General features: G+C 38.5%; 2 protein-coding genes across 2 annotated transcripts; one reads left to right on the top strand and one right to left on the bottom strand.

Annotated features, from left to right (window-relative positions):
• The first annotated feature begins 1807 nt into the window (after nucleotides 1-1807).
• On the top strand, nucleotides 1808-5130 carry rbbp9 (retinoblastoma binding protein 9). The gene is made up of 5 exons (XM_053633938.1): nucleotides 1808-2009; nucleotides 3151-3193; nucleotides 3322-3427; nucleotides 3979-4064; nucleotides 4885-5130. Exons 1-5 carry the CDS (start codon nucleotides 1914-1916, stop codon nucleotides 5106-5108), a joined length of 555 nt encoding a protein of 184 aa, XP_053489913.1. The 5' UTR covers nucleotides 1808-1913; the 3' UTR covers nucleotides 5109-5130.
• On the bottom strand, nucleotides 5104-13896 carry sirt7 (sirtuin 7). Its single transcript, XM_053633936.1, has 10 exons — nucleotides 13259-13896; nucleotides 11466-11603; nucleotides 11223-11327; nucleotides 11065-11135; nucleotides 10886-10958; nucleotides 9207-9305; nucleotides 8880-9116; nucleotides 8721-8801; nucleotides 8512-8618; nucleotides 5104-7639 (listed from the first exon to the last, which is right to left on the bottom strand). Exons 1-10 carry the CDS (start codon nucleotides 13379-13381, stop codon nucleotides 7438-7440), a joined length of 1236 nt encoding a protein of 411 aa, XP_053489911.1. The 5' UTR covers nucleotides 13382-13896; the 3' UTR covers nucleotides 5104-7437.
• Nucleotides 13897-14651: the final 755 nt, after the last annotated feature.

Genomic DNA, 14651 nt, shown 5'->3' on the forward strand with positions numbered 1-14651 from the left:
GTGGCGGTAATGCACCTTAAGTTGGTTTGCCAGCCGCCATTAAAACTAAAAGAAGAAGAAGAAGAAGAAGAACAGTCTGGTTGGTTGTTGGTTTGTGAGGCGTACCTTGAAAACTGGATAATCAATACATTACTATTTAAATCATCACAAATTATTTGTCACTAATTATTTGTTGTTTTGTCTTTTTCTTGGTGAATTTGTGCACTTTTGTTTAGGTCATTTGGTGTTGGTATTTGGGATAGGGTGGGGGTTAGGGCTTCGTGTTTGGGGAAGGGGTGAATGTTAAACTTTCACAAAAGTTTTATTTACTTACAGTATATAACAATGGCATCAGCCAAAAAAAAAAAAACAGAGAGACTTCCCCTGTTTGGGAATATTTTCAGCTTACAACGTCCAATGTATGTATCGTATTTGCAAAGAAAAAATATTTATGTATCACAGTGTCTTGCTTTCATTCATTAATAAATTTTACTATTATATTTAATATCTTAATTTCAAATTAAATTCAATTAAAGTCCACAGGCTTTGGCTGCTTTATTTTTCACTAACCACCAGATGGCGCTGTTTCGACATTCCTGAAGCGTTGAATCTTTTCCCGGATCAGTCAAGGGAAAGCCTCAGTGCTTTATTAGGCTTCATTTTCCCATTACTAGTGTCTTGAGACCCGTATGTTAATTAAACAAAATGGAATCGTCTATCTGTCTGTCTATCTGTTTGTCTATCTATCTGTCTGTCTGTCTGTCTATCCATGTATCTGTCTATGTATCTGTTTGCCTGTCTATCTATCTGTCTTTCTGTGTGTCTGTCTTACTGTCTATCTATGTTTGTCTGTCTGTCTGTCTGTCTTACTGTCTGTCTGTTTGGCTATCTGTCTGTCTGTCTTACTGTCTATGTTTGTCTGTCTGTCTGTCTATCTTTATATCTGTCTGTCTGTCTGTCTTACTGTCTATCTATGTCTGTCTGTCTGTTTGTCTATCTATCTATCTATCTGTCTATCTATCTGTCTGTCTGTCTTAAAATACATTTTTTTTCAATAATGTTTTCATCACCATCCCATATGATGTCTTAAACTGTCCTGTTAAAACAAAACAGAATAAAATAGAATAAAATTTAAATTAAATTAAATGTCATTTTGACATAACATGATAACCGGGATGGCTTCCTCATGACCCCACGTGACTCCAATAAAATTAAACAAAATAAAATGCAATTTCATTATGACCCTATTTGTTGTCCTGAACCTGTCGTGTTAAAATAAAATAAATTCAATTAAAATTCAATTAAATAAAGGGTTCCGTTTTGAATGTATTAGACTTGATTTGTTTTTACTGTATATGACTGTACTATTCTACCTCGGAGTGTGTGTGTACGCTGTAGTGTGTGTGTGTGTGTGTGTGTGTGTTTGTGTGTATGTGTGTGTACTCTGTAGTGTGTGCGTGTGTGTGTGTTTGTGTGTATGTGTGTGTACTCTGTAGTGTGTGTACTCTGTAGTGTGTGTGTGTGTGTGTGTGTGTGTGTACTCTGTAGTGTGTGTGTGTGTGTGTGTTTGTGTGTGTTTGTGTGTACTCTGTAGTGTGTGTGTGTGTGTGTGTGTACTCTGTAGTGTGTGTGTGTGTTTGTGTGTACTGTGTAGTGTGTGTGTGTGTGTGTGTACTCTGTAGTGTGTGTGTGTGTGTGTTTGTGTGTGTTTGTGTGTGTACTCTGTAGTGTGTGTACACTGATGCACTATACACTCATCCTATCTGTTCTGAATTTGAACACAGCTCTGGTTGTAATAATGCTCATTACTCCAGCAGGTGGCGGTATACACGGCTAGTTTCTATCAGAAGAAGAAGAAGAACAAGGAGGAAGAAGAAAAGGAAATCTTCGGTGCAGTGTGTTATTACTTCTATTTATTAACTGAAACAGAGGTGATGGCTGTGAAGAGAGTAGTGATAGTTCCAGGGAATGGTTCAGGAGATGTTGAACACAGTAACTGGTATGGCTGGGTCTATAAACAGATTAATCAGGTATGTACGATATAAACCTCTAATGTGAACACTTCAGGGACAATTGTAAACTCTGAACTCTGTAAAAGGCTCTTCATCCATATTGCTCTTCCTTACTATCCAGAGAGTCTCAAGAATCCTCCCAGACCTTATTTATCATGACACGTGACTTGTCAATGATGTATTAATTATATTTATTGTAATGAGTTGTAACTGTAAGTTAGTTTTCTGTTCTGTCTCTCTAGCTATCTGTCTATCTATATATCTGTCTAGCTATCTGTCTGTCTATATATCTGTCTATCTATTTCTCTCTATCTATATATTTCTCTCTGTCTGTCTATCTATATATCTGTCTAGCTGTCTGTCTGTCTGTCTATCTATATATCTGTCTAGCTATCTGTCTGTCTGTCTATTTATATATCTGTCTAGCTGCCTGTCTGTCTGTCTATCTATATAGCTGTCTAGCTGTCTGTCTGTCTATCTATATATCTGTCTAGCTATCTGTCTGTCTGTCTATCTATATATCTGTCTAGCTATCTGTCTGTCTGTCTATCTATATATCTGTCTAGCTGTCTGTCTGTCTGTCTATCTATATATCTGTCTAGCTATCTGTCTGTCTGTCTCGCTATTTCTCTGTCTGTGTGTGTGTCTAGTTTTCTGTCAGTCTGTCTGTCTAGCTGTGTGTCTAGATTTCTATTGATCTGTCTGTCTAGCTATCTGTCTGTCTGTTTTTCTGTCTGTCTACCAGCCTGTCTCGCTATCTGTCTGTCTGTCTATCTACCTATCTGTCTATCCACCTATCTGTCTATCCATTTGTCTGCCTTTCTGTCTGTGTCTAGCTTTCTCTTGATCTGTCTGTCTTGCTATTTGACTCTCTGTCTAACTGTCTGTGTTTTTCTGTCTGTCTGTCTGTCTGTATACCTATCTATCTGTTTAGCTGTCTGTTTGTCTATTTGTCTGTCTGTCTATCTATCTACCTATCTATCTATCTGTCTAGCTTTCTGTCTGTCTGTCTGTGTATCAGTCTAGCTGTCTGTCTGCCTATCTAATCTAAGTGCCTATCTATTTGTCTGTCTGTCTATCTATCTATCTATCTATCTATCTATATCTATTCACCCACCTGTCTATCCATTTAACTAGCTATCTGTACTAATTTTCACAGATACCTGGTGTGTGCTGTGAGCTGAGGAACATGCCAGACCCAGGTACATATAGATGCATACATAAAGTCCCACAAAATTAGAGCGCTCTTGAACGAGTTCTGAGTCAAACTTGAAATGGAGTCATTAATTTGTTGATTTGTTCTTTATTTACCTTCTGAATGATCTAACAGTGACGGCCAGAGAGAGCATCTGGCTGCCATTCATGGAGAAGGAGCTGCGATGTGATGAGGAGACGCTGATCATCGGCCATAGCTCAGGAGCTGCTGCTGCTATGAGGTACTGGACATTTGATGAGGAGTTTGCGTACAGAGAAGTCTGCATATTCTGGGGTCTTAGTAACATAACAAGCTGCAGGGTTTTTTTGTCTTATTAATTTGAAGAGAGGGGAAAAAAGAGAGGCTGGTGAGGGACATCAGGAGTTAACTTGTCTTACGAATGTTCCATAACATTAAATGGTTAAAAAAGCTTGATGTGGTGTTCAGTAATAAATTAAACATTGTAATAGTCAGGAAATAGCACAATCTGGCAACCCAAACCTGTTCCCATATGATCCTAACGTAACATATTGTGTAAACTTACGATTTTAAACATTTTTTTTTTACTCTTTTTATGTTATGTTTGGTTTGATAGTATACTCTATGCTTACTCATGTTGTGAATGATGTTAGTCTACAGAGTGGAGTTCAGCTTTGTAGAGTTATAAATCTATGGCTATTACATTTGGTACATTTTCATGCCTATGTGTGTAGTGCTGACTTGATGATTTAAGTATCTAAGTGAAACTGGTGTAATGGCTTGCACACTTTTTTTCCTCCAACTGCGTCTCAGGTACAGTGAGACACACAAGGTATTCGGCATCATCCTGGTGGGCGCCTACACTTCCGACCTTGGAGATGAGAATGAGAGAAAGAGTGGTAAGTCTTGAGTGTATTTGCAAAGCTAAATAGATCATTTAGATGGAGCATTTTATACATTCACTTTACACCACAGAGCTGTTGAATTCTCGATTCTGATTGCTCAGAAGGTGCTGATTCATTTTCTGTAAGTGCAGCTTTGAGTCACGAGTTTATATTTTTCAGTCCCTCCAGGATTTCGCGATCACAGAAATTAAGGCAAAATCAAAGAAACTCCGCAATATTCCAAGGCGCTTGCAATTTTTTAAAAATTAGAGCGAATTTTCCACAGATTTGGGCCGAGACGCGTTGTGTGACGTCATCACGATGCGCATTCAGCCAAAGCCCTCTTTGATTCACGTGTTTGAACATAAGTACAGCTAAACGTTCTCATTTACCAACAAGCATGACTGTGTGAGTGTGCAAAACAATTTTTTTTTCTTTAATTTATTTATTCATTTTCATATGATTCATTTACATGTGATTAATATTCAAGTGATACATTTTCATGTGATTCATTTACGTGATTCATTTTCATGAGATTCATATTCATGTGATTCATTTACATGTGATTCATTTACTAATTTGCTTCTCTTTAAATCCAGTTTTAGACTGTGATATTACAAAGGTCTTTCCAGATTATTGATTTAATAAAAATAAAAAACAATTTTGTGCAATTGCAGTTTTGCCAGTGCAAGTGGTTTTCTGGGAAAAAAACCCCACAAAAAACTCCAAATTGTATCGCAAATTTTTTACAAAGCCGCAGCAAAATCAAGCATTTTTGGCTTGATAGTTATTGATAGGAAAACTGATAACTTTTTTCCCCTTTCTCCTCACTCAGGGTATTTCAGCCGTCCATGGGAGTGGGAAAGGATCAGAGCTAACGTGAAACACATCATCCAGTTCGGCTCCACAGACGATCCTTTCCTACCGTGGGATGAGCAGCAGGAAGTAGCAAATGGACTGGAGGCGGAGCTTCACAAATATACAGACCGTGGACATTTTCAGAACACGCATTTCCCAGAGCTCATCAGTGCTGTACAGAAACTGATAACGGCTGGATAAAGGAATAAAGCTTTTAACAGCAGTGACAGTGTGTGTTCAGTTCCATTTACAAAACATATTTATACAAAAAGACATTCCAATAAAATAAGAGGGATCAAACCAAAAAGTTTCTTAGTTCATCTTATTTGTCTCAAGTGTAATTGCTGTAAAGATTACAGTGAAAAACTATGACGTGTTTAACTTACCATCCAAAGTCATTCTTTTTGTAATTTGATAAACATTCATTCAAAAAAAAAAAGTTACATCCATGGGTCAAAATGACTTCCACGGGTTAAATGCACACAAAAACAGCAAATAACAGCTTAAAACAGTAAACTTTTATCACGGCTTGTCCGAGACAAGCCATAAGAAAAAAACATTTGCATACAAGTTCATGACCCTAAATGAGGAAAGACAAAAATTTGTAAGAGAAAGAGAGATTAACCCGTATTAAATTTTCCTTTTTATTCTGTTCAACAAATTCAACTTACAGGTACATTAAACATCATAGTGGTTCAGTCTGTCCAAATTCAAGACGAACACCAAAATACAAAAACCAAACCCTCTTGTAGGTTTAAAATAATCTTAAAAAGAAAATTCACACAAACTTACAAAGCTAATGTAATATAAACACACGAGACATGTTAAGTCTCTATACATAAATTTTCATTTGTCTGAGGATCAGTACATTTCCACAGTAATTTAAGACTACACCATTAACTGAGCTCATGTAAACACAGTGTTATGAGCAGCGACGGAGTCACTGCTAAATTAGAGACGTTCCAGAACTCAATCCACATCATCCTTTAAAATAAAAGGTCATATATGTACACACAGTTTGTTCGTTATTAAGCTGTACATCATTAGGAATTTTTTTCTGACCCATGTACTACATTACATAGAGTGTCTAAGGCAATAATGTTCTACCCAAGGTTTTTAAATTATAACTTAAATAAATGTTATGAAATGAATTTCTAAAGTGTAATTTCCATCGATGGTGGTCTGCTGCCACAAACACTGTTGAGAATTTGACTCAGTGATAACTGGAAGGGTGCTTTCACACTTTTCTTCAGTAAAAATACAGATTTTTTTTTTTGTACGGATATGGACAAACAACAACAACAAAAAAAGTCAGCTCGCGCAATGAGATACAACTACAACAATGTTTTAATCAGCAAGTAACTGACTAGTCGGTCTTGTCCTATATAGAATAGATTTATTTATCAAGAATGCAGATGAAATAAAGATTGGTATAACTCTGATGATGAGGAGCTTGTTTGGCTTTGCTGTAGCTTTGGAGGCAAAACATCAAGAGAATTTGACCTGCTTGTGTGACCTACCTGTATGCTGCATCAGTTAAATTGGGAGGTCACATCACATACTGGTGAACACCCTAAAAATAAACAGCTTGTGCATTTTAGTTAGTGTGTGATGTTGAAATATCGGCAATAAAAATATTGTCTTTTCAACACGTAGTAAATCTCCTTCACTAATACTCTTTTTTTTTTGTTGTTGTTTTTTTTTTTTTAGATCGGTCAATTGAACCTGCTTACGGCCACTTTCCAGAGGACTTCACGTAAAACCTGCTCTGATGGTTGACAGGGAAAAAAATGGCAAGTGTGAAAGCACCATAATGGATGACCACTGCTGTGCATTATTGATAAACTGACTTTGTCCTAGTCTATAGATGACATTTTAAAGTAGCAAGCTACTTTTATAAAATCTTCACTACAGATTTCATCAAATTTCTGACCTTGTGCACACTAGATGTGGTGGAGCAAGTAAAACAAAACTCAACCACACAGGAGTCAGAATTAGACTTCATTTAAGCTTCTCTCAACACTGATTCTAAGCATAATTGAATGCATCAAGTTTTGCTTAATACCTGAGAGAATAAACATAAGGTGCAAATGGCTAATACTGAAAATCTGGCACAGTCCTAATGCAATTAATATCTTAAAGAAACATTCCACACAGCACTGAAACTGTAATTATTTACAGCAGAGACACTTTTATACTGAGGTTAAGGCTGGTTTAGTTATTTTACCTGAATGCATGCTTATATACACCTACTGGACTTGATAGTTTCAAAGTCTGTTTCTATCATCCTTGATTGCATTTATTGGCAGTTTTATTATCCTAACAGGTGAATAGAAACCTCACTGTTTTTCTACTGAGAACACATCTGCACTTCTTAGTAAAGTATTTTCAGTCATCCAGGTGACCAAACTGTCTCATAATAATATATCAAAATAGCTGGATTTGCAGTATAATCATAAATATATGGATTGCTGGTGGAATGTTTCTTTGAAGCAAAAACTCTGCTATCCTGAAGCAAAACTCCATGTCACTATGTAGTTTTTCTTTTCTTCCTTGCCTTGGAATAACCTCGCCCAAACCAGCCACCCTGTACTCCAGTCTCTTCAGCTTGACTCGCTGAATCAGACTCAGAGTGCTCCAGTGCAGCAGGGGGCGCTAAGGTTTTACGGCTGTGACTGTCCTCTTCGTCCACTCTGAGAGGGGTGGCTAAGCTGAAGATGGGATCCTCGGATCTACTCAATTGAAAAGACGTGTCAGTAAATAAAACTTCTACCCTAACCCTATTAAACGCTCAATTTTGATTGGTAAGAGAGCAAGGATTAATTTTCTATAACTGTAGTTCTAACTACAAGGCAAAAATCACAGGCTTATATTAACACGCTCTTTCAAATACGTTATCGTTTCTATAGAAACAGGAACTTGTATGGTGGACGTTCCACATGAACATAAATATAAAAAAAAAAATTATTTTAAAAACGTGTGTTGTTTATATGGTAAGTTTTGTGTATATATTTGTTTATTTAACGTTTATGGAAGGAGTCTCCAGTGTCAGCGCTTTGTAAAGTTCACATGAGTCCACGGTTTTTTCACAGTCACATGACAAGTTGGTGAGGAAATGACTGCTGATAGTTGCTATAATGTAAGTGATAACAGGAACTAACATGTTTAATAGACATTCCACAACATTAAATGTAACTAACTATAAATGGAAAAAGATATGAAGTATCTGGTTTTTTTGTCTATAAGGGGAATAAAACACTTCAGGATGTGCTGTTATAGGAAAAGAATCGACTTCAGGATGGTAACAGTGACTCTGCTTTACGCATTCCACCCAGTCATTGATTATTTTTCTACAACTGCACATCCCCAATTGGTGTATTCTTTACTTGTTCCACTGTACAAAGTACTAGAAGTTTTGGCACCATTAAACTGGAACTGCACCAACATGAACTAGTGTTACAACAAATAAGTTGACCGATCGTATAAAGAAACTTTAACAAAGGCAACGATGTGTGCCATAATGATGGATGCAGTTGCACCACATGGCTCCCATTGGATGTTCAGTGAAAAAAAAAAAACTATTGGACATAAAGATCATCCTTACCTGTCGTAAGTTGGAATTTCAACTCCTAACTCTTCCATCAGGAGACGCATTACATCATCACACTTTCCATGTATTTTCAGAGTGGCCAAATCATCTTTTGGTGTCCACTACAAAAAAAAAATATATACATATATATATATTTTTTTAATGTTTAACAATTAGGCACTATTTGTTACAGCACTAAACAAACAGAGGTGTGATGACTTTACCTGAAGGTTGACAATATATAGCTTTGGTCTCTTAGCAGCTGTTTTTTTCATGCACCACAAGCACGCATACTTCTTCAGGACCTGCCGAAGCAACGCCAAAGCATCAGAGAAGCCGTCGAGAAAACGTTTTTAAATCTGATACGTCGTTGGTTAGCTGACCTTCAGACTGGAGCCGAGGCAGAGGATGAGATCGGCCTGTTCTGCTGCCGCCGCGGCACCTTTCCAGTTTAACGGCTGCTCCAGGATGCCTCTCTCACCGAAGTGCACTATGGTGTCCCTCAGCTCCCCTCTGCAGTGAGCGCACCGCCGGCCCGTAGCGTGCCTGTGCAGCGCCGTGCGCTCCGTCACATCGAACAGACGGATCACCTCGCGAACCGGAGAGCACGACACACACACCTGCTCGAAGATGGATACGGCAGGTTTAACATATGAAACGTGGCGTATTAGATAACACGTCTGCAGACGCAGCACACACAGGAGTCTCACCTCGATGAACATATTCCCATGCAGCTCAGACAGGGCGTGTCTGGGAAGCCCGCTGCGCAAGTGGAGACCGTCACAGTTTTGAGAGACCACGTGTTGAACCTGTGCATGATCACATACAAAGAGTTGCAGATGAGATACAGGTGGCACAGTGGTGCCTTGGATTGTGCCTCACATCTTTAGGGTCTCCGGTTCGATTCTGAGCATGGGCTCTCAACGTGTCCGTGTGCGAGTGTTCCCACCCACCTTCCAAAAATACGCCGACAGGTGAATTGACAACGCTAAAATGCCCCAAGATAATAAGTGAATACGTGGCATTTCAACCAGTGTGTATTCCCAACTCACACCTAGTTACTAGGATTAGTATTAGTGTGTTTCATCTCTTGTAAGCCACACCTCTAGTTTAATTCATTCACATTACAAATGGAGAATACGATCAACTAACCGTCTCAAACAAAGTTCCCAAATATGGGCGCCGATGGCTCATTGGTAAAGGCTTGAAACGACTGATCACATGGTTGAGAGTTCAAATCCCAGCAGCACCAAGCTGCCACTATCAGATCTTTGAGCAGATCCTTTAACCTTCATCTGCTCAGCTCAACTGTAAGTCGAGCACTTTATTAGGAACACTATACTAATACTGCGTAGTGCCCTCTCTTTGCTCTCAAAACAGCCTCTACTGTTCATGGCATGGATTCTACAAGATGTTTGTCTTTGACATGCTGAATTGCTTGATTTTTCAGGTGCAGATTTTTCTTCCTGCTGCGAACCTTCCGTTCTACCACATCCCAAAGACGTCCTATTGGATTCAGATCCGGTGTCTGGGAAGGCCACGGAACTCGTTGTCATGTTCATGAAACCAGTTTGAGACGACTTTTGCTTTGTGACATGGTGCATTATCATGCTGGAAGTAGCCATTAGAAGACGGTAAATTGTGGCCACGGAGGGATGCACATGCTCAGCAACAATACTCAAATAGGCTGTGGTAACCCAGCAATGATTTATTGGAATTAACAAGCACAAAGTGTGCCAAGAAAACATTCCCCACACCATTATACCACCTCCACCAGTCTGGACTGTTAACACAAAGCAACTTTGTTCCATGGATTCATGCTTTTGGCGCCATATTCTGAATCTGCCATCTGTGTGCTTCAGCAGAACTTGAGATTACTCAGACCAGGCTACTTTTTTCCAAACTATGCAGTTTTGGTGAGTCTGTGCCCAATGCAGCCTCAGCTTTCTGTTCTCGGCTGACAGAAGTGCAACCCGATGTGGTCCTTCTTCTACTGATTTGACGTGTTGTGCATTTCGAGATGCTTTTCTGTTCACCACAATTGTACAGAGTGGTTATCTGTAGACTTTGTCAGGTCAAAGGTCAAACCAGTCTGGCCATTCTCCGTTGACCTCCCTCATCCGCAGAACTGCCGCTCAGTGGATGTTTTTTCTTTATTGCACCGTTCTGAGTAAAGGCTAAAGACTGTTGTGTGTGAAAATCCCAGGAGATCAGCAGTTATAGAAATACTCAAACTAGCCCATCTGGCACCGACAATCATACAAGCATGTGATTCGAGCTTTCTAATTAATTTTTAAAACCAGATGCAGAAAAGTTCAAAAGATACCCGACACCCTGCGAGCTGTGCCGAGAGCTCACTTGAAAAGCTTCACGATTTTCAAGCACTCACCATTTTGACTTTGTGTAACATCTGGATACACATGTGAGTCAGAGTCGGTTCTGCTTCGCTGAGGTCTGAGTGTCTGGTGGAAAGAGAAGCGAATTAGCGAGGGATTTCTCCACCCTGCATGAGAGAGGACATCAAGAACACGAACGCAAGACCTGTCTCTCAGTCTCGCACTGACTCACCTGACAGCGTGTCCCTTCTGGAGCTGAGTCCACACTCCGTTAGGCCCGCGGTAATCCGGGATGGAAGCAGCCTGGCAAGCGTTAAAAAGAATGTTATAAACCTTCATGAAAAGTGCAATCTAAGAAGTCAGGAGTACAGGAACTAAGGACATCGGCACCGTGCTGATCCCGGCTCCGGTGTAGACGACAACGTGGCGAGCCTGACGCATCGCTTCGGCCAGCTGCTTCACTTTGGTGCTCAGATCCTCCTCATCATCAAAGAGCTGAAAGCAGAAAAAAAACGGTGTCTAATACGGTAGATACTCGATTCAAAATAACGATTAAGGATTTTATATCAAAACAAGATGGAACAAATTTCCAGCTATCGAAACACAGCCGACGTTCAAATCTAGCCGGCTCACCTCTTCCTGTTTCCGTTTGAGGAGGTTTCTCCGAGCCTGGCGTTTGCTCAGCTCTTGCACGGTGTCTCGATGCCCTTCAAGTAAAGCGCACTCCTCTTGGGTTCGCTCGCGTTCGGGTTTCTTTAATATCCCGGCCACCTGATTAAAGCGTACAAGTCCAAAAACGATGCTTTTATCAGTATAACATAAGTTTACAGATCACCATAGAGCACATGTACAAATCATGACATACTCTATGTCTTACATTCTTAATATAATAACGTTTTGTTGATTCTGATGGCTGTGTTATGTTTTGGTGGGGGGAAAAAAAACCCCAACATTTTGTTTGTGGAAATTATTGTGCGCTTAAAAAATGTAATCAGTGTTAGATGAGATTCTTGTCCAGGGTTGAATAGTTTGAAAAGATAAAGATCCGTTACAGACTTTCCAAAAAGAAAATGTATTTTGGAATTATAGATATTCAGTATTCGAGTTTGGTGTATGATTGAAGCTCAGGTGTATTAAAATATCAGGCGGAGTTTATTCTAAAAGAAAAGACCGACATGTCATCAGCAGAAGCAGGGGAGAAGGTGAAACCCAAGCCCTAAATGAATACACAGTGTTTGAAATACTTGAGAAGTGTATAAGCTCATATGACTGGTTGAAGCACACAAAGATATTCAAATGGACTGTTTACAAGAGTAGTCGAATTTATGATCGAGGTTATGTGAAGAAAATGTGTGGAAAGAGGATGGATTCCAGACTCAAGCTGGTCCTTACTCAAGGTCTTACAAAAAAAAAAACGTGTACACGTGAATCCTCAGCTATTATAACAGAAAGGCTCGGGTGGAAGCAGATCATTATTATTAAACATAATAGAAACACGAATATTGTTGTAAGATCGATGGAAACACTTTGCCAAAAATGAAACATTATGCTTATACGCTACACGGTCAAAAGTTTGTGGACACCCGATCATCGCATCCATATGTCCTTGTTGAACATCTCATTCCAGATTTATTCCAGTAAGCTCCGCTCTTCTGGGAAGATTCTCCACTAGATTTTGGAGCGTGGCTGTGGAGATGCATGTTCATTCATCTACATGAGCGTTAGTCAGGTTGACGTCAGGCGGTGATGTTGGGATGTCGAGGAGCGTCCAGGTCCAGTTTGTCCTAAAAAGGTGTTCAGTGGGGTTGAGGTCAGGGTTTCTAAGCAGGACGCTCGAGATCTTCCACTCCAACTTTGGCTAACCAGGTCTTCACGGAGCTCGCTTTATGCACAGGAGCGTTGTCATGCTGGAACTGGTTTGGGTCTCTTAGTTCCAGTGAAGCCAGTCTATACAATTGTGTGACGGACTTTGTGGGAACAGTTTTGGGAAGAACCGCATATGGGTGTGATGATCAGGTGTCCACATATGGTACTTTTAGACATATTGTGTTTACAGTCTAATGCAAAACTCAAGAAGAACATGACGGATGCCAAACATGCCATCTGGTGTAATGGGGGCAGCTGTGTAAATTTCAATAGTACTGGAAGTACTCCTTTAATCTGGGTCCAAGGAACCAGCCAGAGTTTCCTTATCAACTCTGCAAGCCGCACACACTGAAACTGCCAGAAGAATAGTCAAGAAAACATGCATTTAATTCAGTATGTCATGTTAAAGCAGGATTAATACACTGTGCTGTGGGAATGTGTTAGTTAGAGCTATAGTATTTCGCCGGTTAACTACATTTACTTATTTAAAGCTATTTCGTTCATACATATATTTATTGATATATATATAAACGAGTAAATAATTCCTCTGGTCTGCTTACCAGTTTAAAATTATTTCTCTGAGTCTCTTTTTGAACGAGTTTAGCTCTTTCAAGAGCTTTTCTCTCTGCCCGAGGGAGCCCGCTTTGCTCTGTTAGTGACTCCATACTTGCTACTTCTTTCATTACTCCCGGTACAAACCGGAACAGAGTTTACATTTCAAAATAAAAGTCATACAACGCGCTTTGATTTATGGAACTAATATATATTATTTTATTTCTTACGGAAGCCCTAAGAGGACACCATTCGTCTTCTTTTTTTACTTTTCTTTCTTTCTTGTTTTTTTTGTGATCACGACGTAATTTTCTCGTGATCTGAACATTACAAAATAGTAGTTTTTTTGGTGATATTTACTTAATTTTCTCGTGATCTCAACATAACAAAATAGCTGTTTTTTTGTGATCACGACTTTTTCTATTTATTTTTCATTTTATTGTGATTTTATTTTATTGTGATTTTGTTTTGATCTCAACGTAACAAAATAGATGTTTTTTGTGATCACGACTTTATTTATTTATTTGTTTGTTTATTATTTTATTGTGATTTTATTTTATTGTGATCTCAAAGTAACAAAATAGATGTTTTTTTGTGATCACGACTTTTTCTATTTATTTATTTATTATTTTATTGTGATTTTATTTTATTGTGATTTTGTTGTGATCTCAACATAACAAAATAGTTGTTTTTTGTGATCACGGCTTTTCATTTATTTATTTATTTATTGTTTTATTGTGATTTTATTTTATTGTGATTTTATTGTGATCTCAGCATAACAAAATAGATTTTTTTTGTGATCACGACTTAATTTTATTGTGATCTCAACATAACAAAATAGATGTTTTTTGTGATCACGACTTTTTTTTTATTCGTGATCTCAACATAAAATCGTTGTTTTCTTATGATCTCGACTTAATTTTTTTTCGTGATCTCAACATTAAGATATAGTTTTGTTCTCGTGATCTCGACTTAATTTTCTCGTGATCTCAACATTACAAAATACTTGTTTTCTTATGATCCCGACATAACAACGCAGTTGTTTTCTTGTGATATCGATTTCATTTTCTCGTGATCTTCACATAACAAAATAATTTTTTTCTCGTGATCACGACTTCATTTTCTCATGCTCTCAACATTACAATATAGTTGTTTTCTTGTGATCTCAACATAACAAAATAGTTGTTTTCTCATGATATCAACATAAAGAAAAGCTGTTTTCTCATGGTCATGACTTTATTTTTCTGTTTTCTCAACATAACAACAGCTTAGCGCATGTTCCCGCAGCATCGAGAACAAATTCGTTTTTACTGTGATCAGGGACTCACTCAAGCTGAAATAGCTCTATATTTGTCAGTGATTGACGACTTCCACATTAGTGTCATGGTGATGGTGAAGATG

This window comes from Ictalurus furcatus, chromosome 10, assembly GCF_023375685.1.
Source record: "Ictalurus furcatus strain D&B chromosome 10, Billie_1.0, whole genome shotgun sequence".
NCBI classification, from domain to species: Eukaryota; Metazoa; Chordata; class Actinopteri; order Siluriformes; family Ictaluridae; genus Ictalurus; species Ictalurus furcatus.

Bases quoted from the DNA above. Each gene is read 5' to 3' on its own strand.
- rbbp9 (XM_053633938.1), top strand. From the start codon at position 1,914: ATGGCTGTGAAGAGAGTAGTGATAGTTCCAGGGAATGGTTCAGGAGAT. The intron at 2,010-3,150 runs GTATGTACGATA...TAATTTTCACAG, and splicing joins TCTATAAACAGATTAATCAG to ATACCTGGTGTGTGCTGTGA. The intron at 3,194-3,321 runs GTACATATAGAT...ATGATCTAACAG, and splicing joins GAGGAACATGCCAGACCCAG to TGACGGCCAGAGAGAGCATC.
- sirt7 (XM_053633936.1), bottom strand. From the start codon at position 13,381: ATGAAAGAAGTAGCAAGTATGGAGTCACTAACAGAGCAAAGCGGGCTC. The intron at 9,117-9,206 runs GTGAGACTCCTG...ATCTTCGAGCAG, and splicing joins ATGGGAATATGTTCATCGAG to GTGTGTGTGTCGTGCTCTCC. The intron at 7,640-8,511 runs GTAAGGATGATC...TCAATTGAGTAG, and splicing joins GAAATTCCAACTTACGACAG to ATCCGAGGATCCCATCTTCA.